Genomic DNA, 25,296 nt, shown 5'->3' with positions numbered 1-25,296 from the left:
AAAGAAAAGAAAGAAAGTTATATTAACGTCTACAAAAGGCCAAGTTGGTCTATGAGACCAAAAGGTTACATATAAAATGTCTGGGAAGTTTTCCAAGTCCCAGTAAAGCTACTATCTGGTGTTATGGTGAACTAGGTGAGTAGGTACAAAATGGTATATAGACTCGATACAATCTAGATACACTTCAAGTGTAGTGTGGAAGTCATTTTAAGATGTCCCACATGGGCCTGTCTAGCATGGAGAGGCTGAAGCGGCAGGGTACGGTTCCTCGGTGAGGCTGTAGTATCTATTGTATCTGTAGGTGGTGTCTTCTGTGGGGGCATGGGCTTGTTGGGTGTGGGCGGTGAGCTCTGCCTCTCTTTGTAGCTCTATCCAAGGTGACTCCTTGGGGTGGGGCCACTGGTCGGTTGGCTGCAGTCCTCATTGTAGAGGGGGTGGCTAAGGGTTTGTACAACTCTTGGAGGGTGCGTTACTGCGTGTTCCCGACTATTTGGTCCCCGACCCATAGAAGGTGGTCCCTATGTTGGCGTAGCTCCAGGAGGAAGAGCCCGAGGCATTTTTGGTCAAGGAAGTCTAGTATTTGGGAGAGTGGTCCGAATCCCTCCTTGAAGAGAGAGTGGAAGCGGCCTTTGATCTTGTAGTACATCAGGCATCTACATATGTAATGTTTTTTTGTCTCTGGCTCTAGCTGGCAGAGTTGGCAGATCTTGTTCTTTGGTGGGAGAGAGTTCACTCCGTATTTGCCTGTCTCGATTCGTAGCTGGTGTGATGACATATGGAGTTGCCTAATGGCACTTCGGACCCCTTGGGACATGTGTACATCCATGTATCTCGGGCGTATGATGCCATCAAGTGTGAAGTGTAGGAGGTGCTCTCGGTAGAAGGCCATCTTCTTCCCCAGATCCTTGGACCATAACACCCATGTCCTGGCTATGTGTAGTTGAATAATATCTGCCCTGATAACGTGGTTTAGCTCTTCCCAATTAATCTTTAGGTGTGGGCATTCTAGACTATATTGTAGGGGCAAGAGTTGGTCCATGTGTAGCCCATGCAGCTGCAGCTAGCATGCCTGAGTATGGGCGTACCAACATTCAATGTCCCCTTGCAATGCGAGTTGTTTGGATGATTCTAGTGTGAGGTGGGAGTATTTGTGTCACAGTAGGCTCCAAAGCTTGTGTAGGAAGGTCACTGTATGGGATAGGGCCTTTGCCACTATAGGTGGTGCTCCCAATTCGGCCCTCACAATCTCGTGTGGTATTGATGGTTTACTCCTGATCAGTCGGGAGATCATCATCACCAGGGGGCGTTCCATCTACTCCCATCCTTCATATCTCTCCTCCCCTTTGAGCAATGGCTGATCTTGTGTGGTTTGTCGTGTATGTGGTAGAGGCTAGACCCCCATATCGGAACCCCATACAGAAGTGTTGGTATGACCAAGATATCAAAGAGCCATAGCTTCGTCCGAGGTTCCGAAAATTGAGAGAGAGAGAGAGAAGAAGAAGAAGAAGAAGAAGAAGAAGAAGAAGAAGAAGAAGAAAGAGACCACATACACAACCACAACTTCCCAATCATAGGCAATCAATGAGCTCCTTGCTTTGGTTTGGGAGGTAAGTTTGGGAGCTCCTTGGTGCTTCGACACCTCCCAAACTTGTAGCTCAAATAATAAAGTAGTATAGATAGTTGCACATGGATCCGAGAGAGAGGAAATTGAAAAAAAAAACACTATGAAACACTTTCGACCCATTGCCATGTAGGTTCGGCCTTGCAATCTTAGGTGTGGGAGTTGGCTTACTTAGATTATACAGCAAGAGATATTAGTAAGTAGCATGGATTGTACGGTAAGAGATAATAATAAGTAGCATGTATAGGCTTATATGGAAATAATTACATAATACAAATAAAGTAAAATAGAATTCCAAGTGGAAAGGTCTCAAGATTCTCGTAATTCCCGGAAGTTCGGAACGCCAGAAAGAATCAGGATCGTTCTTTTTTCAAAGTTCAATCTACTTCGCAGAATAATGATCGTATCCATTATTATTATGACAGCAGCCATGCCATCCTCGTGTTTAACCTTGCTTCTGTTTTCCTAGACTCTGTGAGCGGGCAGGGAGGGGGAGACGGAGCCATGAACGACCATGATGATTCTTCCGATCCCCTTCTATCCTTCACAAAACCTGATCCTCATCAACAAGACCATCATCGCCTCCAAATCGCTGTGAGTAAATTTGTAATAATGGGACATCTACAGTTCTCTGTGTTTGGTTCTATTTTCTGGTTGGTTGGTTGCTTGTTTCGCGTAAGATCAGCTTCTTTGCTAAAGCAAGGGTCAAAAATATCAAGGGCCAAAAAAAGTTGTAAACTATATTCCTTGACACAGATGCAAGTGAATGGTAAATGCCGATTGCAAGTGAATGTCAAAGCCATGCGTGTTGAGTGCTCATGTGATTTGAGAATTCATGGTTGCTTCACATAAGTTGAATTTTAAAAAAAATCAAGCCTTTAGCGAGGTTGACGGAAAGGAGGAAGTTCCAGATGCAGATGCATGCTGTGCATTTTACTAGTTGCCGCTCCCTTGATGCGCATAATGGTACTAGAGACAGCTAACCTTCAAGCAACAAGACCTTTAGATTGAAATAACGACATATTGCAGGATGGAATGGAAGAACTGTTAGCAGATGCATCTCCAACAGCGGTTTATACTGAGGACGGTTCTACTGATATCTACGGGAGGCCTTCAGTAAAGGCCGAGACTGGTGGATGGAAGGCATGCCGTTTTATCTTAGGTGCTTCTGATTTCCCTGATATTGTATGGAAGCTTATGGTACTTTGGGTCCCTTTTTTCCTTTCAATAAAAACATAATGTATGCTCTGACTAATTTTCATTTCACGCATTTCAACAGCTAATGAAGGATGCGAAAGGTTAGCTTACTATGGGATAGCTACAAATCTGGTAACGTATTTAACCTCAGATTTACATCAGGGAAATGCAGCAGCTGCAAAAAATGTCAATAATTGGACCGGCACTTGCTATATCACTCCCTTTATTGGGGCCTTCATGGCTGATGCTTACTGGGGCCGTTATTGGACAATTGCAGTTTTCTCACTGGTGTATTTTGTGGTAAGCAAGTGTAGTGTTTGAAGCTTTAGAAGAAGTTTTGGGAACACTCCTGATCACTCACAGACATAATGTTCATACTGTTTTGCAGGGAATGAGTCTTCTGACTCTATCAGCAGCTGTTCCTGGGTTGAAGCCAACTACTTGTTCAGGCACAGTAACAGTTGACTGTACAGCTACAGCAGGTCAGCTAGCTGTGCTTTATACAGCACTTTATCTCATCGCTCTAGGTACAGGAGGGATAAAGCCATGTGTCTCATCATTTGGAGCCGATCAATTTGATGACAATGATGCAGATGAAAGAAAGAAGAAAAGCTCTTTTTTCAACTGGTTTTATTTTTCTATTAATGTCGGTGCACTGATTTCTAGCAGTGTACTTGTTTATATACAAGACAATTATAGTTGGGCATGGGGCTTTGGAATTCCGGCAGCAGCTATGGGTGTGGCTGTCTGTAGCTTTGTGTTTGGGTCACCGCGATACAGGCATCAAAAACCAGGTGGCAGTCCATTGACACGGATTTTGCAAGTTTGTGTGGCAACTTTTCGAAAACGCAATGTGCCAATCCCAAAAGATCCAAGTGAACTATATGAGACAAAAGAATCTTCTATTCCTGGAAGTCGTAAACTTGAACACAGCGATGAGCTATTGTAAGTATTGACTTTTCTCGTATGTGTTTGTCAAACCTTACTAGCAAAATAATATTTTAGGACACAAATCACTTTTTTCAAATGTACCTGATACTAATTCTATCTATATGGCATCATGAGATTAAGGATTTCAAAGTGATGATACTTGTTGAATAAGGTGTTAGGATCGATATATCTTTCCATAGTTGTCCTGATTGTAAGACAATATTTTTAACTTCAAGAAGTGTTTCAACTTTCTCTAGTTTGAAGTAATCCATTGTTTCACTAGCGATGCTAAGTATATGTATTGGGATTTCTTTGGAGATTATCCTCTTTTATTGCAAACATACAAAGAAGGTTGTTAGTCATTATATGTGAAGGTTGAGGACAATGATAGTTCAAGTGGAAGGGAATGTCAGCACCCTTGTACTGAATATTGTGATATTGTTTATAATAAAATACATTTTTTGATCTTGGATTATGAGGATTGGACAAGTAATATTGTAATGAAGGGCCTTCCTTTTGAGTAATGGAATGTGAGGAGACCATATTGGTGATTGGGTTTGCATTAGAAATGTTAGTGATTGGTTTGAAATGAGAAAAGCATATTAATCTATGGACTGCTACAAGAAATATTAATGATCGGACTTGGCATGAGAATATGGGAGAGCCGGTAATTCAACCTAACATAAAAAGATCATACTAGGTCCTTGGACATCTAGTAGGGTGCTGGACCCTGGTAGCATTGGCCACTAACCATGTTTGACAGATAGGGCACACATGATGCTAGGCTCTATCTGCCAGCTCATACATGATAGGCGGAGTAATGTAGATGGTGAATAAGTGGGACACGTAACACTATACTACCTTGCGCCACCTATTGTGGTGTGTGAGCAGTGCCAGTATAGAAGGCACAGTTATTTCAATATGTAGCACACTGCAGCTAAAGAAGAGAGCATAGCCCAAGAAGCTCCCTTCCACCATATCTTGTCTTCTGAGTGTACATACATGATGCTTGTTATATTCTTGACATTGTATTGGAGCCCATTAGGGGGCTGAGTGGATGTGTGAGTTTCTCACTTGCAGAAAATCCTAATGCTCAGAGAGAGTGAGCAGCCTTGAAGCTTTGTACGAGAAGAGGAATCGACATTTTCTTCTACTTTCCCCAACAAGGATCACATATGCAACAGTGGAGAAAGTGAGAATACTTCAAGCATTCATTTTGGGAGCCACTCTATTCATTTTGAATGAACTCCGATAATCTTGGAATAGTCATGCCCATCTATGGCAGTTTGACAACTCGTTGTTATTTTGGTCATAACATTCACATCCAATGTCAGATTGAGGAGCTTTATAGCTTGAGACAAAGAGCAAGATGAGGACTACACATTCATGTAAACAGAGATCTCATTTTGTATAGTTTCTATGTCGTTTTCCACAGAACATAACTGTTCTGGTTTGGACAGTAGCTACAGATGAATTACCTATTCATTTGAGGTGTTTAAGGTCTTATTTTGAAGCCTATTAGGCAGGGAATAAGCTGGGGATGCTGACCTATTCTTCATATCAGATCGGGGTTGGAGACTTGCAAATGCATAAACAAACATCATCGTATGTAGGAGATGCTGAGAGAAAAACAAGCAATATTCAGGTTTGTGTTGAAGATTTGTAGCTTTACAGACCAACTTGGTAGAATTGAAATTAGAGAGTTAGAGGGTGATGATTTGGTTGCAATATGCTTACATGGCTTAGCCAAGGAGTATCAATCATTCATTAACCACCATCTTAGTGAGAGAGAATATCCCAACCTTCAATGATCTCATTCCTCTATTGATTAGAGGGAAACGAGATTCACAAAGGAAGGTGTAATTGCGGGCACAAGTGGTGCCTGTAGTAGCAAGTGGGAAGAGCATGCATTGGTTGTGGGTGGCCATGGTGGTACTGCAAGAGGTTGATGTTGAGGCCAAGGCTAGAGAGGCTACCTTGGACAATAAATTCAGCCACAAAATTAGTCCCAAAATGATCAAAGTAGAGATGGATTTCAAGAGGTGGGGGGACAACAAAGGCCATGGTAAAGGAACCTAGGTCTTGTGACTATTGCAGTATTGCATGGTATCATGCTTAGAGTGTAGAAAGAAGTAGGTAGATATACACTCGGGGAAAATTACCGAGAGTAGCTATGCTTTGGAAGATTAGTCACGTGATGGTGATTTACTAGCAATGCAACATGTCCTTGGTGCTATGCACAAGGCAGATGAGGAGTGGTATGTGGACTCTAGCGCATCCAACCACGACTTCTCATGTTGAGTTGTTTGATACTATGAAGCCAGTGGCACATGTGTGTTATGTCTACATAGGGGATGGCACAAAGTATGAGATTACACATATTGAGAATGTGCTTATTCAAAATGATAGGGATGCTACGCAAACTCTTGGAGAGGTCATGTATGTATCTAACATTACTAAGCATCTCGTGTTAGTTGGTTAGATAATAGAGAGGGATCTTGAAGTGTGCTACAACAAGCATGGTTGTATGGTCTTGGATATGACTAACAATATACATGTGGTTGCCTATAAAAAGGAGGTTGGATGTTCAAATTGAGTGTGAGTATACCTAAAGAGAAGAGGTATAAATTACCTATGCTTACTGCTGAAATTTTGAACATTGAGATGTGGGATAATTGGATAGGCCACATGAATTTTCAGTGAATTGGTTGGTCTTTTGAAGTTAGGAGTTGTTACAGGTGTGTAATCGTTCAAGCCTATAGCCCTGTCATGCAATATTATGTCTCCTTTGTGGATGACTTTTCTAGGAACACCTTGCAGGGAAAGTTTGAAGTTTTTGAGAAGTTCAAGCTCTTTCACAACATGGTTGAGCAGGAGATTGGATAGTGCGTTATTGCTATCCGTTCGGATGGAAGGGGAGAATACATGTCCACAACATTTGGATTCTCATGACATAGAACGATAGGTTTCACGCGCCTATACACTGTAGTAGGATGGTGTGGTAGAACCTAAGATTAGGAGAATTTCTACCAAGCTAGATGTGTCTCTTTTTAAAGTTTTTAGATGCATGAGCTATCCTTACATTCTTGATGAGAAGAGGAAGAAGCTAGATCTCAAGGTAGAGATGATTTTTTGTTGGATATGTATTAGAAGCACTAGACAATAGATATAGTACAATTCAATCACTCATGAGCTTCGCATTAGTTGTGATGTAGTGTTTGATGATTTGAGCAGTTGGTGCACTCTAGTTATAACTAATGATATGTTCAGTGATATGTATGGCAACCAAGTGCAAGGACATGCACAATCAAGGGTTACAAGTACTTCATGTAGGAGCAATAGATAGTCCATGGTCAAGGTGACTAATAACACATGTAAATGGCTCTAGAATGGTGAGAAATGCACAGAGTGCTGTTGATATTAGAACAATAAATTGGCCCTAGTCTTATGAGCTTAGAAGCTCTAGATCAATGCAAAATAGGCCAAAATTCCATGCTCAAGAGAGCACTAATAGTTAGGCATATGTTGATGATGTGAATGCTCAACGAGTGACATTTGGGACAATAGATTTTGAACAACAAATATGTTGATATTAGAACAGTAAATTGGCCTAGTCTTATGAGCTTAGAAGCTCTAGATCAATGCAAAATAACCTGAAATTCCATGCTCAAGAGAGAGCACTAATAGTCAAGCATATGTTGATGATGTGAATGCTCAATGAGTGACACTTGGGACAGTAGATTTTGAACAAAAAATAGGTTTACATATAGGTGGGATAGAACTCAACTCACTTATGGGCTGAAACAAGTGCCAAGAGCATGGCATGGTTGCATTACAGGCTATTTACAGTAGTTGGGATTTCATGCAGGTCTAGGTGACGTACTAAGTCTTGATCATTTTTATGTCGACGACCTCATTCTTACAAACAACAATGAGCAACTTATTGCTTAGGTCAAGGGGTCAATTGCAACAAGAATTTGAGATGAAGGATCTTGGAGTGCTTAGATATTTTATTGGTATTGAGGTGTTGAAAGAAGGAGATGATACATGGGAGAATCACAAACATGGAGAGAAAGAGAGAGAGATTGCAAGAGATAAAGGAAAGAAATCTGCACTGACTGAAGAAGAATGTTGAATGCAAAGGAGTGGACTGGTTAGTCTCTGCATGCAGCGCCAGGTGTTAGTGAGGGCACTGGATCAGGCTGAAATGATGATAGCAACATTGATGGTGATGGAGATCGTGACAGAGGTCATGATGAAGAGTATGCGGCATGTTGTCTACGTTGGAGACAGAGAAGACTGCAGCCACAAAATGGAGCACCTGTGTGTTAGAAAGTGAATCAATGACCAACTAGATGGGTATGGCTATAAATAGCCTAATATGCTAGAAGCTGACCGACCAGCAATAAATAAGGCCATAAATGTTGTTTGATTTGCATAAAATGATAATGTCCATACCACATTCGAAATGTAGTTGTTGGGATACCCTCAGAAGCTATTCGTATCTGATGGTATTTTGGTGAAATATTGCACACCACAAAGCTGGTTGATTTTTAAGGTCATCCATCCTAGGTAATAGATACTTATTTTTTATTGTTATCTTATTGAGACCTTTATAATTGACACAGAAGCACATCATGCCATCCTTATTTTTAGTGAGAAGGACAAATACGCTCCATGGAGACTTACTTGGCTATATAAAACCCTTAGCTAGTCAGTTTTGAAGTTGCCTAGCTATCTTGTCTTTCTCTTTTAGGCTAAACCTATAACATTGTCGAGAGACCAGATAGCTATCGAGCGACATCTTGATCCTATGGTCTAAGGTTTCGTGAGATGGTGGAAGTCGGTCAAGTAGTTCAGATAGAAAGACACCACCATGCTCATGCAATATTAGATTCAAATACTTACTTATATTTGAATTTATATAAAGATAGTTATTAGGAGAAATTGAATTACATTGCTAATGAGATGATTGAATTTTTTCAACTCAACAAATACAAGCAGTGATGCTTGGATAAGAAAAAAATTAATTGAATTTCAATACCAAAATCATATGTACATTGTTTTTTGTGATCATGGAGAGTGAACAACCCTCGATCGCATGGAAATGACCATTAAGCTCAAAAGAAAATACATGAATTTTATAGTCAATATACAAAGAGGAATATTTATCGAAGAACCATGGCATGCCAAGAATAACATCGGCGTGGTTAAGACTCATAAGTCAAAAGTCTATAAGCTAATGGTATTGTTGGATCAAAAGATCTAAATCCAATACAATCTAATCCCAATGATTCACAATAGGTTCCTTCGTATATTGGACACGATAAATTCAACTAGTGGGTATTGTATGGAGTCGTAGTTTTTGCACCAATAAAAAAAATAAAATCATGAGTAGAGCCATTATTGAACAAAATTGTAACTTCTTGGCTATTTATATGTCCAATGACCTTTAAAAGTTGTGTGAACAAAATATAGTTTTATTAAAGGAGCTACTATTGCAAGTACTAGCATCAATAAAACAATGTTCTAATAAAACTTCAAAAGATATACCTGGAGCTTCAAGAGTATTTATTGAAGTCTTAGAAGTAAATTTCGCCCTCTTATTTTGGGAATACTCTCGATTGCCATGAAAATGATCCGTTTAATGGCAAGTGAAGCAATGGCTCTTTGAAAAATCTTCACTATGAGTGACCTTGTGCTTACCATTTAAAAAAAAAAAATGCAACTCTAAAGTTGGTTGATGAGTTGTTGCTAGGATAGACGACTTCTTTCACTCAAAGATAGAAGCAGCTTAATAGGAACCCCTCGTTGATTGGTTGCCCTTGCTTGCAACCAAAATATTATTAAAATTCTTTGCACACTTGTAGAGATCCTCAAGCGAGTGAAGTAGATTGCGGAGCATCTTGTTTTGGTGGTCCAGTGGCCCTTTGAAAGGGTATCATATAGAGAGTAGTATTTGAATATCGTGCAAGGCCTTTGTTTTGTGTAATAGATCTTTAAATTGTTATGGATATGGATCCAACCCCTTCTTTCCCATTTCTAGCTCAAATAATTTTTGAAAATTTCTATCTGATCATCGATCATGGAACATTTCTGAAAAATTGATTGAAAATCAACCCATGTCACCAGCTTGGGGCGTAGCCTTGCCCACTCAGCATATGCCTTTCCTTGTAACATGATTTGTATTCGCTTGGTACGATGATTGGCATTGAATTGATATAAATCAAAATATGCTGTCCATGTGGCTAGCCATGAATCAATGTTTGTCTCATCACTCTCCCCTTTAAAGGGATTAGGTTGGAAGTAAAGAGACAACACCCTCATGGCTGTGGGCACAAATGAAAAATGGAGAGTGTATAGCTTGGCCAATTGCCATTGCACATCCTTGACTTGAGCTTGGAGAATTACCACAAGTGATGAATTTCCATTGTATTTGAAGGAAAAAGATGCTTAGGGATGCTGCTGGTCTGTGTGTTCAGATTCAGGAGAAGTTGGGGATGACATTCTCCAGGTGCTGAGGTTGAATAGGGACGTGTGTATCAAAAAGGGATATCCCATGAGAAGACTGTGAGAGTGCGCAACAGAAGAGGAAATACGAACACGGAGGGAGAGAGAGAGAGAAAGCAGAAAATAAGGAAGAGAAATCTGCATTGACTGAAATGAATGCTGAATACACTGAAATGGACTGATCAGTCCCTGCACGCAGCCCACAGCGTCAGTGAGGGCACCAGATCAGGCTGATGACGATGGCAGCACCACCACGGGGGAGAAGGAGTGTCGGAATCTGCAAGAAGACAACTGACCAAGTGGGGAGGGGGGCTGCCAATATATAGGCAACGGACAAACCCTAACCCTAACCCTAAAATGGGCGCAAACCCTAAAATGGGCGCAAACCCTAAAAGTGCCCTAAAATGGGCGCCCCACAACAGTCACCAAAAAGGTGGCCGGGCAGCCAGTGGCTGCCCACTAAAAGAGGCCAAAAAGAAATACACAACCTAAGACAGCTAGTCAAGAGTGACTAGCCTCCCCCATCATAACACATGACAGACATGTCAGAGCTCCTAATGTCCTCGTCTGACTCAGACTGAGGCTCACAGGCAGGAGATGACAAGGCATGACAAACATGACTGCTAACACCCCCTCTCAGATCCTGGATGTGGCTGAAGGCCAAGGGAGAAACGGATCCTGGGGTGGCAAGAGGAATGCCAAGGTCGATGAAGTCCGTCGATGTAGACTGCCGCTGAAGGAGCTCCTCATGATCCTGGGAAGCCCCCTCTAAAACACTAGGGGCCAGGGAATCCACAGCCACATCACCGAGATCGTCCCCCTCTGAAAGGGATGGGGGGTACGAGGGAACCACCGGAGGAGAAGGTGGGGGATGGGAAGGAACCTGTGGAATAGAAGGTGCACAAGCGGGAACGGGTGTAGCAATAGACTGCCGTGGAGGACCCTGCATCAAAGAAGGGGAATGGAGCCTATAAAGCCCGCTCTCCTGCCAACCTGTAGATAAGACAGCTCCTGTAGAAGAATCCTCAATAACAACGGCATGCTCGGTGAAGATCACTCGTGTGCCAAGCCTCGTAAGGCCATAAACTGAGAGGAGGGGAAGGCCCAAGTCCGGAACATGTAGGGCCTGTGAAAGGAAGCTCGTAGGTCGGTCTGTAAACAAAGGCAATGTGCCAACACCACTAATAGGCACCGATAAAATGTCACCAACAGTGACTGAACCCTCTGATGGACGGAGATCCTGTAACAAATCACCTCGGGGAGTCATATGACTCGAAGCACCACTATCCACTAACCAAGGCTGCGCAGAAGACACTACAGCCACAAAAGAAGGATCCTCCTCCAAAGCATGGATATGAAGGAACACTGACTCATGGGTAACAGCTGGTGTAGAGGTAGAAGAAGGCTCCGATATAGATCCATCCTTCGCTCCCGGACGAAGGTGAGGGTACTTCTTCCAGCATTTCTCCTCGGGATGTGTCCCTTTCCCACAGTGTGGGCACTTCGGTCTCTCTGAATTTGAGTCAGAGCCTGAAGAACTGTCCTTCTTCTTAGCCTTTGACTTCTTCTTCTTCTTCTGTCCTCCCGAACCTGCAACAAAGGCTCTAGTGGAGTCGGATCCACTAGCACTGACCTCTTTGAGTCGCTCGTCATGCTCCAAGACAAGCGGGGATAACTCCTCCCATAGAAGCTTCTCACGGGTCCTCGATGTAAGTAGGCTGATGTAGAAGACATCAAACCGAGGCGATGGCAGCTGAGTCAAAAGAATCATAGCCATGTCTTCAGAAGATATCGTCCGACCGAGGGATGCAAGCTCATCCCTCATATCCTGTAATTTGTTGATGTGGTCCTTCATGGAAGGACTATCATCAATAGCGAGCATCCGCAACTTCTTTTCAAGAGATATCCGGTGGGCAAACGTCTTCTGTTGATAGAGAGACGCGAGCTTTCTCCACACATCTGCTGCAGTCTTCAACCTGTGAACATGAACAACGACAGAATCCTGCAAACTCAAAAAGAGGAAAGATCGGGCTCTAGAATTGAGCCGATCCCATAAGGCTGCACGATCCATAGATGTCCCATCTGAGGGATCCACCATAGGCCGGGGAATAGGAACAGAAACAAGCTCCCAAAGATCGAAGGAGTCCAAGATACACTCCACCTTGCAGGACCATAGAGAAAAGTTGGAGCCATCCAACCGGTCCTCTTTGGGCAGCTGAGGAAATACGGGTACCTGTACAGGGGGTACCAAAGGCTGCATCTTCGGCCCACTGGAAGGGGATCGCCGAGATACATGAATAGAAGGGGGACGGGAACGAGGTAGAGACTCCATATGACGATCCTCGCGATAGAAATCACGCCTCCGTTCAGATGAATGTCGAGACAAAAGCTCATCATCTGAGTCATCAAAACTTGTAAACTGATGAGAAGACATCTTCCAATCTGCAAACACCAAAACACAACAAGGGAAGGTTGCCGGTGCCGAAACACAAACACCAGAAGCTCCTGAGCTGGCCGCCTTGCACAGAACGCAAGGATGATGTCAAACGCAAATGCTGATGATGCAATCACCACAGAAAAACAGCCGCCTGCCTGAAAACGCAGCCTGGGAAGAAGTCGCCAGCAGGAAAAGAGCCGCTGGACGATGGAACAACAGCCAGAACAGCAAGGCGCAGGCTGGAAAGGTGTTGCCCAGCTGGAGGAGGGCCGCCCAGGCTGAAAACGCAGGCAGGAAGAGGGTGGTGATGACGTGGCAGCCACTGGAGAAGGCGCCAGCAGCAAACACAAATTTGTTGACACCAAAACAGGCCGCCCTGATCAAGGAGATGATGCAGAGGATGACGCCTCAGCTGTTGGAGACGTCTTGACCAGCAAACGCAGAGTTGTGGGTGTTCTCCCGCGTAAAACTCAGCTCCGTGGACTCTCAGTTTGGCGATGATACCATGTGAGAGTGCGCAACGGAAGAGGAAATACGAACACGGAGGGAGAGAGAGAGAGAAAGCAGAAAATAAGGAAGAGAAATCTGCACTGACTGAAATGAATGCTGAATACACTGAAATGGACTGATCAGTCCCTGCACGCAGCCCACAGCGTCAGTGAGGGCACCAGATCAGGTTGATGACGATGGCAGCACCACCACGGGGGAGAAGGAGTGTCGGAATCTGCAAGAAGACAACTGACCAAGTGGGGAGGGGGGCTGCCAATATATAGGCAACGGACAAACCCTAACCCTAACCCTAAAATGGGCGCAAACCCTAAAATGGGCGCAAACCCTAAAAGTACCCTAAAATGGGCGCCCCACAACAGTGACCAAAAAGGTGGCCGGGCAGCCAGTGGCTGCCCACTAAAAGAGGCCAAAAAGAAATACACAACCTAAGACAGCTAGTCAAGAGTGACTAGCCTCCCCCATCATAACACATGACAGACATGTTAGAGCTCCTAATGTCCTCGTCTGACTCAGACTGAGGCTCACAGGCAGGAGATGACAAGGCATGACAAACATGACTGCTAACAAAGACATAGTATCAATAAGAGAAAGGAGTGCAGAGAAGGACGTTAGTTTGAGAGAGAGAGAGAGAGAGAGAGAGAGAGAGAGAGAGAGAGAGAGATGAGAATTCAGAGATCAAGGAGTGTGAGAGAGGGGAGTAGAATAAAACAGAGGCAGTCTCTGCATTTAATTCAGATTTGAGGATTTTTTTTTGTGGCAAGCAGGGGGGCACTTAAGGGGCTTGCTTCAAGCTTAACAAAGGCACCTTAGATCAAATAAGTCTAAAACTTTGGTGCACAAGTAATAAAAAAAGATTGGAGAGAAAACGGAAAGGATGAGCACATGCCATCCTAGGCAAAGAAGGACATGATATCTTATCACAAAGGATCGACCAGCCCTTGGAGTGCCACGCAATCCATGAAGTGCCACATCAACTTGCCCAAAAGGCGTCGGCAGGCCAGTTCCTGATGGATAGTCCATCAAATCTTCACGGATAGTTTGTTTGTCCATTTGCTTCTCACTCTTTCTCCACATCAACCCCCCCGCATCGTCTTAATTGTCTACCTCTCTCTCTCAACTTCACTCCACAACTGTTTTACATAGTCACTCTCTCCATAAGTGCAAACTATTTTACAGTGTTTCTCTCTCGACGATGCTCCCAAGTCTTTCTCTCTTCATGACTGCTAAATTTAATGTCAACAATAATGTTTATCTTAACATTAAATAGAATGTTAACATTAAAATCATTAGTGACATTAACACATAAATATTAAACGTTATGTTCATAGTAACATTTGATGTCACATTAACATTAAAGTAATGTATAATTAACATTGAATATTAAATTACCAAGAATTACTGTCAATGAAAATTTAGATGCTTATTCGGGCCATAAGGTTTTAGCTTCTGATGATGATCTACCATAGTCCATGGAGTGGCAACTCCTTGGAATCCAATCATCAGGACCATTGAAAATGCTTGTGCACAAGCATCGTCCCAACACAAAACCCAAGCACCAGTACTGGACAAGAAATATACCTTGCCATCGTACCCACCACGTGCGACACATGTCCCCTGTGTGCGCCCTCTTGCTAGCAATGTCCCATACTATCCTTAATGAGATAAAAGTATACTTGCCAGGCATGAACCATCATGATTCCGTGAGCAAAAGTGGTTTTGTGCATGTCATTGGATGTACCCAATTGTAGGTTGACACTCTGATACCAATGATACATCCCCTTAGAATCCAACCTACACAGGAGACATGGCACAAGCCATATCCACAATGAAAGGGATTGGACATTAGATTCTCCTCTGAGCCATAGAGCCAAACGAGCTCACCCCTGAGCCTGGGAGCTAGCAAATACTAGGTCACGACCACATCCCAAGGGTTGGCGTCCCACACCACTAGTGCACACCACCCCAATGTATGGATACGTCGGCCAACGGGCCAAGAGTTCAAGAGTGGTGATCATACAATGTATATGCACAATAGGGCCTTGAGTCTTATAAGTAGGACTCAGTTGCCCTAACCTCAAAGTTTCCTCAGTGCATTCGCACTAAGCCACTTCATGACCATTGTGAAGAATGTTACTAGTGCCCATCCAGATGTCCAAGAACGCAACACTTGGGCTTGTGATATGTTGTTGGGTCCCAAAGGTCATGGTGGGTGAGCCCATACCGGCTGTACAGCTGGGAGGTGAGCTTAATCTCCATTCTTTTATATTTATTTTTGTGCTCTATGCCATATTATGTCTGCAAGTTGGATCTATATTGGTGTTCCCTTAGTATTAAAGTAGCAACCTATTGTCTACCATGTGCTGGGAGACATGCACCAAACTTTGGGAGCTCATGGGGGCTTATGATGGTTCAAGCATGATGGGTTTACTTTACCCCAAATAGGGTGATAGGGATGGTACTAGAAGAAGTAGACACAAGACTGCCATGTAAGTAGGATGGTGACTATGGGTGAGTTTTTTATTCTTGCCCAATACTTATCTATAGAGGTTAATGCTGTTGAGAAACCACTTCTTTAGTTTACACACTTCATTTAGGGTTCGCACTAATAGTCCCAAAAAGGGTTGATATCCACATTTTGGTCACTTTTTCAGTGGGCACCTACACAGTGTTGCGCCACCCTAGACAGGTTATGTCTATAAATAGTTGTCACTTCATTCATTCCATACACCTCTTCAGTCATTCTTCACCCCTCTTTCTTCCTTACTACAACACTTTTCCCTCTCCACTCCAATGTTGCCCATATCTCTATTGGAGGACATTGTAGTTCGTGGTTACCCTTCCTCTTCTCGTTCAGGTGTCATGTTCCCTTATCATTAGGTCTGTGTTTGGAGGTCTTTTGCAGTTGGTGACCTCCTTTCCTTGTTGATGACATCTCCTCCACCCATTAGGCACAATCAGAATGATTGTGTTTGTTGCATCTAGAGGCTCTTCACCAGTTGTTGGTGTTAGCTCCCATAAGCTTGGTGACTTGCTGTGACCTGCATTTTGCATTTGGAGGCCTTCCCTCTACCAGGCATTAGCTTCCAATACCTGGCGATAGCATTCTACATCTGGCAACTGCCTCCTTGCCCCTAGCTTCAGTCCAATACACACTAGGTATTTGTGTTTTGCAGCATTGGGACTTCCTCTATATTTGGCGTCATCATTCTTCACCTGGCGTCAATATGTGGGCTGCGTTCCTTGCATTTGACAGCTTCCACATACTCTAGGATTTGTGTTTTGCAACCAAGCCATCTTCTCGACATTTGAGCATTGTAGTTTGGTCCCTCAATAGCTAGTGATCATCTTCCTCATCTTTGACAGTATTAGAGTACTGCGGTTTGCTCCCTCAACAACTGTCCATCTTCTAGTGATTACTTCGATAGCCCACGCTGCCCGTAGAATTGCCTTTCGCTCCCTTCACAGTGTAGATTCCCCACAGGTACTACCACTTGAATCAGATAAGACAATGCAGTCATCTTCTAAGCTTCGGCTTCACTATATCAACTTTTCTTCCCATAGTATGATTCAATGCATCATCTGTTATCAGGACGTAATTTTGAAACCTTACTTAACATGTGGATTAATTTTTAATCATGGTTAAGTAAACGTTGCACATGTGGGGTGTAACTGGGGTAGAGTAAATTTATGAGTGCGGGACCCGAGAAAATCACAAGATGTCAAAGGTAAAAGTTGCTATAAGTTATGTTGCACAAGTGCTTGGTGGTATTTGGTGCCAGTTATTGGTCTAGGTCATTTATTTGGCCATAAGTGTCAGTTGGTGACACTAGAGAAGCGACATTTATTGGTACTGAACACCAATCTGATGGTCAAAGATGGTATAGAGATACTTGGGAATGCAAGTTGCCTAGTCAATATAATTATTGGCTAGTTAGATTTTTTTTTGGGCACCAAAATAATTATTAGATTAATTTTTAATATTTAAAGACTGAATATTAATATTTAATTATGGATAATGTTAGAAAAACTATTTGGGAAGGTTGCCATTTCTCAAACTTGCCCATGAAGGCTGGTGGGAGGTTGCAGAAGAGGAAAAACGTGACCATTTTACTGTTGTGAATCATGGGGAGCTGTTGGAGCTGACAGGGATTGCTTTTCCTCCATTTTCCAGTAGGAAAGAGCAGGTTGGCTACAAGCAACAGCTCTTGGGGATCCCAAATTGCAAGCGGCAACATTTGATTGTTGATGGCAATATTTATTGCATGTGACAGTAGAGAGAGGGTTTCCAATAGCAGGCGACAACATATATAGGCTGTTGAGACAGGGCAGCAGTAGTAAAATATTGATTTCCTTCAGTTCTTTGCAAAGAAAGTCTGAATTTTCTCTCTCCTCAGCATTCTTTCTCATCTCCCAGCCTTTTTACAGCCTTGGTCCAAAGATTGCAGCATTGACTAGAGTCTGAAAATTTTCAGATTTCTCTACTGTAAACCATAATCTGCAACAGAAATTAGGATTTAGCAATAGCCTTGGAAAGTGTGCCGAAAATTGGAGGCTCCAAGACTTGGATTCAAAAGGGCTGAAGTTGTTTTTAGTCAAATTCAAGTGGAGGGACTAGCAAAGCAATGAATTTGGGCATTTTCGATCTCCATCATGTTAGCAGAGTATTTGTCAGCTCATGTGTGAGTCTGAGCTTGATCTGGGCTGGGCATTTTTATTAGGTATTTTAGGTATTTTCTGGTGTGGCATTTTATGCCAGTGGAGCATTTTTATGTACCAGTCGGCCAGCATTAATGCTGTTCGACCAGCATTATTGCTCCCCACTTTTTCAGCCTATTTATACTCAGTGGCTCCTCCTCAATAAGTCACTTCACTTCACCATCTGCAGACTCTGTGGAGAGAGGAGCCACAGCCAGTGCCAGTGCTAGTGCCCATGCAGCCAGTGACTCACTGTTGTATGCGACTGTCTCGTGTTCAGATATATGGATTCCATTTCCGGTGCATACATCTGAGTTCTCATCTGTATCGTGTTCTTTTCTTTTCTCTTTTTGTCTTATGTTTCAGCAGTTTATTTCGGCACATGTTTATGCTTCCACCGCTGCTCCACTTCTGACATGGTATCAGTTTTCAGGATGTGTGTTTCTGCTGTGTTTTATTGCTGATTTCAGGACTGTTTTGTACCCCTGCTGATAAGGCGACTGCTGTAGTAGCTGGGCGACCTATTTTGGGGCTGTTTTCAGCCTGCGTTTTTTGCAGTTTTGCCATCGCCTGCTGCCTACGCACCCTCTGCTGCCTACGCACCCTCTGCTGCCTGCGTTTTTCATCTGCAGCTGCTGGCGACAGTTTTCTACCTGTTTTTCTCCAGTTTACAGCCTGCGTTTTGCTGATTCAGCATCTCTCGTGGCTGGGTGACTATTAATTCAGGCCGTTTTTGCTGTTTTTGGCAGTTTTTGATTGATTTTTTGACTTTTTGCAGCAGATTTTGTCTTCTATTGATCAGATTTTGGGTTCTATTGCATGTGAACTCTCATTTTCTGTAGTCTGTGCTTGTGTTTTGGCTGTGTTTCCTCTCTAAATTCCATCTCTTCTCTACTTCTCTTCTTATCCTCTCCATATGGCTCCTCCGTGCACTTCCACTGATGATAAGTTACATGGACCTGATTATCTCACATGGAGTGCTGTCATGAAAGCTTGGTTTGTGCAGAAGCGGCTATGGTACATCGTCTGTGGCGCTATTGCTCGACCTCTCCATCCTTTTCCTCTTTCTGAAGACTTTGATGAGGACAACCATGAGGAAGCGGTGCTCACATGGGACTCGGACGATGCCCGTGCTTACTCGGCGTTGCTTTGGTCTATTTCTAAAGCGGTCTTACCGGCGGTTACCTCCTGTAGGACATCTCCTAAAGTATGGCAGAAGTTGCAGCAGATGTACGAGGCACCTTCCACCATGCGGGCCGTCACACTTTATGGCCAGCTCCAGCAGATGAAGTTTGAGCCGAAAGATACTATTCAGTCTTTTCTTCTTCGTGTTACGCAGGTACAGGACCAGCTTTGGCACATACAATCTGCTCTTCCCGAGGTGCATCTTGTCGGGACGGTCCTCTACAAGCTCCCCCCGGAGTTTGATGGAGTGGCCAATGCTTTGCAGGGACAGACATCATCGACTCCTGTTAGTTTTACACATATGACCTCGATGCTTCTTGAGCATGAGACATCCTTGAGATTACAGGGGCGGCTTCCGGCACATTATGGAGGTGAGGCTTATGTAGCTTCAGAGAGGGGTAACGGGAAGAAGAAGTCGAAGGCTCAGTGTTACCACCACTGTGGCAAGAAGGGACATTTGCGGAAGGACTGTAAGAAGTTAGCGGCTTCCAGGAAGAAGGAGCAGAAGACGAAGCGGGATGCTGACTCTACCGATGAGTCCTCTCCTTCATCAGACTCCGACTCTGATCCTCCGACCAAGGTGAAGTCCAAGGCACGGAAGGGATCCTCTTCTTTGGATCGCGGGAAGGGCTTGGTGGCCCCTTCCTCGGCTGCTTTCTAGTGGTGGTGATGAGGGTATCCCTCGCGACTCTCGTGCCAGAGAGAGAGTGTGAGCGGGTGTTTAGATGAGGCAGCCGCGCCTCATCTATACTTTTATACAGGTGCACAGGTTCCAAAGAGGGACGTCCTTGACACATCGACTTCAGTCTGGCGGAATCAAATCCTGGAGTTGGGATTGATATCCAGGTTTATGATGAGTTGGTTATTTGACAGAGAGCGGGAGGCTTTCGTCTGGAGCTCACATGAGGGGACACTTTGGCGGTCTGGCCAAAGGCGGGGACTCCATGGTCACCTATGTTCAGAGGCATTTTTGATAGGATGGTCTTGTATGCTATTGCGAGACATTGGTGATGGACACAGAGACATGCTATGAACTTCTCTATTTTCAGGTGTTTGGTACGATCGACATCAGGTTCTCTCCGAGGCACCTTGGTGGTGGCTTGATCACCCACTGCTTGGGTATCCATGGTTCTACTTGGTGGTTCTATGTTGTATAGTTTCTGATCCCTTTTCATTGTACTATTGTATTGTATCAGATCATTCATGATCTGAGAGAGGGTGTTAGCAGAGTATTTGTCAGCTCATGTGTGAGTCTGAGCTTGATCTGGGCTGGGCATTTTTATTAGGTATTTTAGGTATTTTCTGGTGTGGCATTTTATGCCAGTGGAGCATTTTTATGTACCAGTCGGCCAGCATTAATGCTGTCCGACCAGCATTATTGCTCCCCACTTTTTCAGCCTATTTATACTCAGTGGCTCCTCCTCAGTCAGTCACTTCACTTCACCATTTGCAGACTCTGTGGAGAGAGGAGCCAGAGCCAGTGCCAGTGCTAGTGCCCACGCAGCCAGTGACTCACTGTTGTATGCGACTGTCTCGTGTTCAGATATATGGATTCCATTTCCCGTGCATACATCTGAGTTCTCATCTGTATCGTGTTCTTTTCTTTTATCTTTTTGTCTTGTGTTTCAGCAGTTTATTTCAGCACATGTTTATGCTTCCACCGCTGCTCCACTTCTGACACATCAAAGCGGGTGAAGGCCAATTGACTATTGGAATCAAGGAGCAAATTAGATTGAAGACTTGCTGGTCATTTTGGACATGAAGGGGAGTTGGAATACTGAAAGGGATTGGGAAAATCCCCTAGTACATCAACTTCTTCTTCAATCAAGTTAAAGAAATACCAAAAGGGGCTCCAGTTTTGGGGCCAATAGGGTGTCCATTGTCCAAGATTGTGATTTAATTTGCATTTCTCAGTTTTGTAATAAATGTTGCCACTGTAACTAAGTTATAATCAAGAAATTACCACCCATCCACGGAAAGAAGACTGGTTTCATGGTTCCATTGCCAGGATACCATCAAATCCTTTGAATTGGTGGGCCTGTGGCACTTGATTGCAGCTTGGGACTATTGCAATAGTGCTGAAATTGCTCTCAGCAGTGAACTACAGCAAGCATGTCTTCACATGGTGATATGGGATTAAGTGGAGAGGATGCATCACTCCTTGGTCAATCATGTGGTGAAGGGGCAAATGCAATGACCGATGTTGGACATGGTTCTTAGCATGGACAACAAGCTGAAAATGTGGGAAATGACCCAAATGTTGGCACTTCAATGCATAAAGAGGTTGATGACTAGTAATGGGTTGAAGAATTCAATGATAGCTTCAAGGATCGAATGCATATAGCAATAAATCTTTTTGCTGAATTGGCAAAGGATTTCTAGTTTTCTCAATTCGTGAAAGCCTTAAGGAAGGATAGCAAAGGCAAAGAGAAGAAGACACCTTCTACAGCTTTGGTACAACCACAAGAACCGAAGGAAATGCCTAACCCTTCTTTGGAAGAGTCTAAAATGCTTGATGAGCACAAACAATTGGTACCCATGGGGCAACAAGTGCAAATGTATGGCCAACTTGGTAGTGCCAATCCATGGGAACATGGACAGCAAGGTAATTATGCACATGCAAGCACAGGACATCAAGGATACTTTGGTGGTGATACCATTTTTCATGTTATGGTTGGATAGGCACCACATATGGGAATGTATGGCTTAAATCCCTATGGTATGCAGCAGCCAATGCATGACTCACAACACACCGATGTATCTGGGTAATGCAAGTGGAATGCCTAATCCCATGTATGGCAGCATAGGCATGATACCTGGGGCATAAAGCGGGCCATATGGATATGTATTTGCATCCCCAGGGATTGTTGGAGCACAAGGATTTGGTATTGGTCATGTAGGAGCATTTGATAGTGTTGGTTATCATGTAAATACAGCAAAATGCACCCTTTTTGTAGCAGCCTATTTTTGATAACTTGAGTCCCATAGGTCCACCAAAGGACTATGATGAAGGTGGCAAACGTGTGAAGTTTGAGCCTTTCAATGGTGCACAAGATAGGCTGAAAGCACTTGTTTTTATTCAGCAGTTTGATGCAGCCTATTTTGGAGGCAACTTCATAGAGGTATCTAAGATACAAAAGGCAACCACATTTCTGAAGGGAAATGCATCGCAGTGGTGGTCTACGCTTCTTATTCAAGGGAAATCACACCACTTAGGTCCAGTTTAAGAAATGCTTGCTTCAAATTGGTTGACAAGTACCTTTGAAGTAGATTTTATGACAATATGGAATTAGTCGAATTCCAAATTTTGCAAGAATTGGGATCAATATAATAAGACGTTTTGGGATTTATTTGTCATGAGGACATGTATTTTTGAAATCCCACTTAACATGTGGATTAATTGTTAATCACATGATTAAGTAAATTTTGCATATATGAGGTGCAACTGGGATTGGAGTAAATTTACGAGCAGAGGATTCGAGAAAATCATGGGATGTTATAGGCAAAAGTTGCTATAAGTTATGTTGCACATGTACTTTTGGTGGTATTTGGTATCAATTGTTGGCCTAGGTCATTCATTTGGCCATAAGTATCAATTGGTGACACTAGAGATGTGGTGTTTAATGGTACCTAACACCGATAAAATAGTCAAAGATGGCATTGAGAGACTCGAGAGTGATAGATGCCTAGCCAATTTAATTATTGGCCAGTCAGATTATTTTTCTGGGCATCGAAATAATTATTAGATTAATTTTCAGTAATTAAAGGCTGCAAATTAATATTTAATGATGCATAATGTTGGAAAAACCATTTAGGAAGGCTGCCACTTGGCAAACTTGTCCATACAGGCTGGTAAAAGGCTGAAGAAGAGGAAAAACGAGATCATTATTGCTGTAGCAAGTATGGGAGAGCTGTAAATAGCCATGGCTAGCCTACTTTCAGTCATTGCAGCCAGCCACGAGTGAGTTTCGAGGGGGCAATTGCAGATTCGGACCCTCCACAGTAGCTGGGCGATTGCATCTAGGTACAGGGCGACGGCTGATTTGGATGTCTTAGGTGTAGGTGATAGCATTTACTGCTATTGTGGCAGGGCAACAGTTGCATTTGACTGATTTTCAGTCATTCTTTGCGACAAAAATTTAAATTTTCTCTCTCTATAGCTCTCTCTCTCTCTCTCATATTCGAGCCATTTCACAACCTTGCTTCGAAGATCTTAGCATTTGGACCCTTGGAGGTTGAGAAATTGCAAATTTCTCTGTTGCAAATCCTAATTTACAGTAGAAATTAGGGTTTAGCAGCAGCCTCGGGAAGTGTGCCAGAAATTGGGAGCTCCAAGACTTGGATTTTTTCAAGGCTGAAGGTGAATTTCGGCTAAATTTAGGTGGAGGACTAGCCAGCCATTGAATTTGGGGCATTTCGATTGTCTATGAAGTGGGTGAAGGCCAATTATGTGCCCGAATCAAGGGGCAAATCAGATTGAAGACTTGCTGGTCACTTTGGACAGCAAGGGGAGTTTGGATTGCGAAGGGGATTGGGAGAATCCCATTGTAAATCTTCTTCTTCTTCAATGAAGCTAAAGAAATACTGAAAGGGGCACCAAAATTGGGGCCCTATCGGGTGTGCATTGTCTACGATCTGTAGGTAAATTTGTATTTTCAGATTTGCCATCCATCCACGGAAGGAAGGCTGGTTTCATGGTTCCATTGCCGGGATACCATCAAATCCTTTGAATTGGTAGGCTCGTGGTACTTGATTGCAACTTGGGACTATTGCATTATTGCTGAAATTGTTCTCAGCAGTGAATTATAGCAAGTATGTCTTCACACGGTGATACGGAATCATGTGGAGAGGATGCATCACTCCTTGGTCAATCATGTGGTGAAGGGGGAAATGCAATGATTGATGTTGGGCATGGTTCTTAGCATGAACAACATGCTGAAAATGTGGGAAATGATCCAAATGTTGGCACATCAATGCATAAAGAGGTTGATGACCAGCAAGGGGCTAAAGAATTTGATGATAGCTTCAAGGATCGAATGCGTACAATAGCAATTCCTTTTTCTGAATTGGAAAAGGATTCCCACTTTACTCGATTCTTGAATGCCTCAAAGAAGGACAACAAAGGCAAAGAGAAATGCTTGATGAGCACAAACAATTGGTATCCGTGGGACAGCAATTGCGAATACATGGCCAACTTGGTAGTGCCAATCCATAGGAACATGAGCAGCAAGGCAATTATGCACATGCAAGCATGGGACAGAAAGGATGCTTTGGTGGTGGTACCATTTTTCATGCTATGGTTGGACAGGCACCGCATACAGGAATGTATGGCACAAATCCCTATGGTATGCTGCAGCCAATGCATGGCTCACAACACCCAATGTATCCGGGTAATGCAAGTGCAATGCCTAATCCCATGTATGGCAGCATAGGCATGATGCTTGGGGAACAAAGCGGGCCATATGGATATGTATCGGTACCCCGAAGGGACAGTTGGAGCACAAGGATTTGGTGCTGGTCATGTAGGTGCTTGAGATAGTATTGGTTTTTATGTAAATACAGCCAATGCACCCTTTTTGCAGCAGCCCATTTATAATAACTTGATTCCCATAGGTCTGCCAAAGGACTATGATGAAGGTGGCAAAAGTGTGAAGCTTGAGCCTTTCAATGGTGCACAAGATAGGTTGAAAGGACTTGTTTTTATTGAGTAGTTTGATGCAACCTATTCTGGAGGCAACTTCACAAAGGCATCTAAGATATGCAAGGCAGCCACATTTTTGAAGGGAAATGCATTGCAATGCGGTCTATACTTCTTATTCAAGGGAAGTCACCTACCACTCGGATCCAGTTCAAGCAAATATTTGCTTCAAATTGGTTGACAAGTACCTTTGAAGTAGACATTATGACAACTTGGAATTAGCTAAATTATAAAGACGGCAAGAGCTTGAATCAGTATAATAAGAAGTTTTGGGATGTATTGTTGCCAGCTACTCTTATCGCATAGTACCCCTCCATGAGCAGGTGGAGAAGTATATTTGTGGTTTGCCAAAGGGTGTTTGGGAGTTTTGCATTAAGTCCACTATTTCCAGCATGTCTTAGCTTATAGAAACTCCTACTACAGCCGACACATTGCTGCGTGGAAAGGATATAGGATTTCACGATGATGATACCGAGTTGCATGTCAAAGAGGCAAAGGCTGAGAAAAAGGGTA

General features: G+C 43.3%; 1 protein-coding gene across 1 annotated transcript in view; it reads left to right on the top strand.

The window, feature by feature from the left end:
* Nucleotides 1–1,962: 1,962 nt before the first annotated feature.
* The window catches only part of LOC148039273 (protein NRT1/ PTR FAMILY 8.3-like), a 51,683-nt gene continuing 28,349 nt past the window's right edge, over nucleotides 1,963–25,296 (top strand). Inside the window, exons 1-4 of the mRNA XM_087675160.1 lie at nucleotides 1,963–2,215; nucleotides 2,651–2,783; nucleotides 2,901–3,118; nucleotides 3,207–3,763. Coding sequence (XP_087531286.1) covers nucleotides 2,126–2,215; nucleotides 2,651–2,783; nucleotides 2,901–3,118; nucleotides 3,207–3,763 — 998 coding nt within the window. The 5' untranslated portion in view covers nucleotides 1,963–2,125. The remainder of the gene's footprint in view (nucleotides 2,216–2,650; nucleotides 2,784–2,900; nucleotides 3,119–3,206; nucleotides 3,764–25,296) is intronic.

Source organism: Lygodium microphyllum, chromosome 3 (genome assembly GCF_053477565.2).
Source record: "Lygodium microphyllum isolate KBCC chromosome 3, Lygodium_microphyllum_v1.1.10, whole genome shotgun sequence".
NCBI lineage: Eukaryota > Viridiplantae > Streptophyta > Polypodiopsida > Schizaeales > Lygodiaceae > Lygodium > Lygodium microphyllum.
This window is presented reverse-complemented; position numbering and strand designations above follow the sequence as displayed.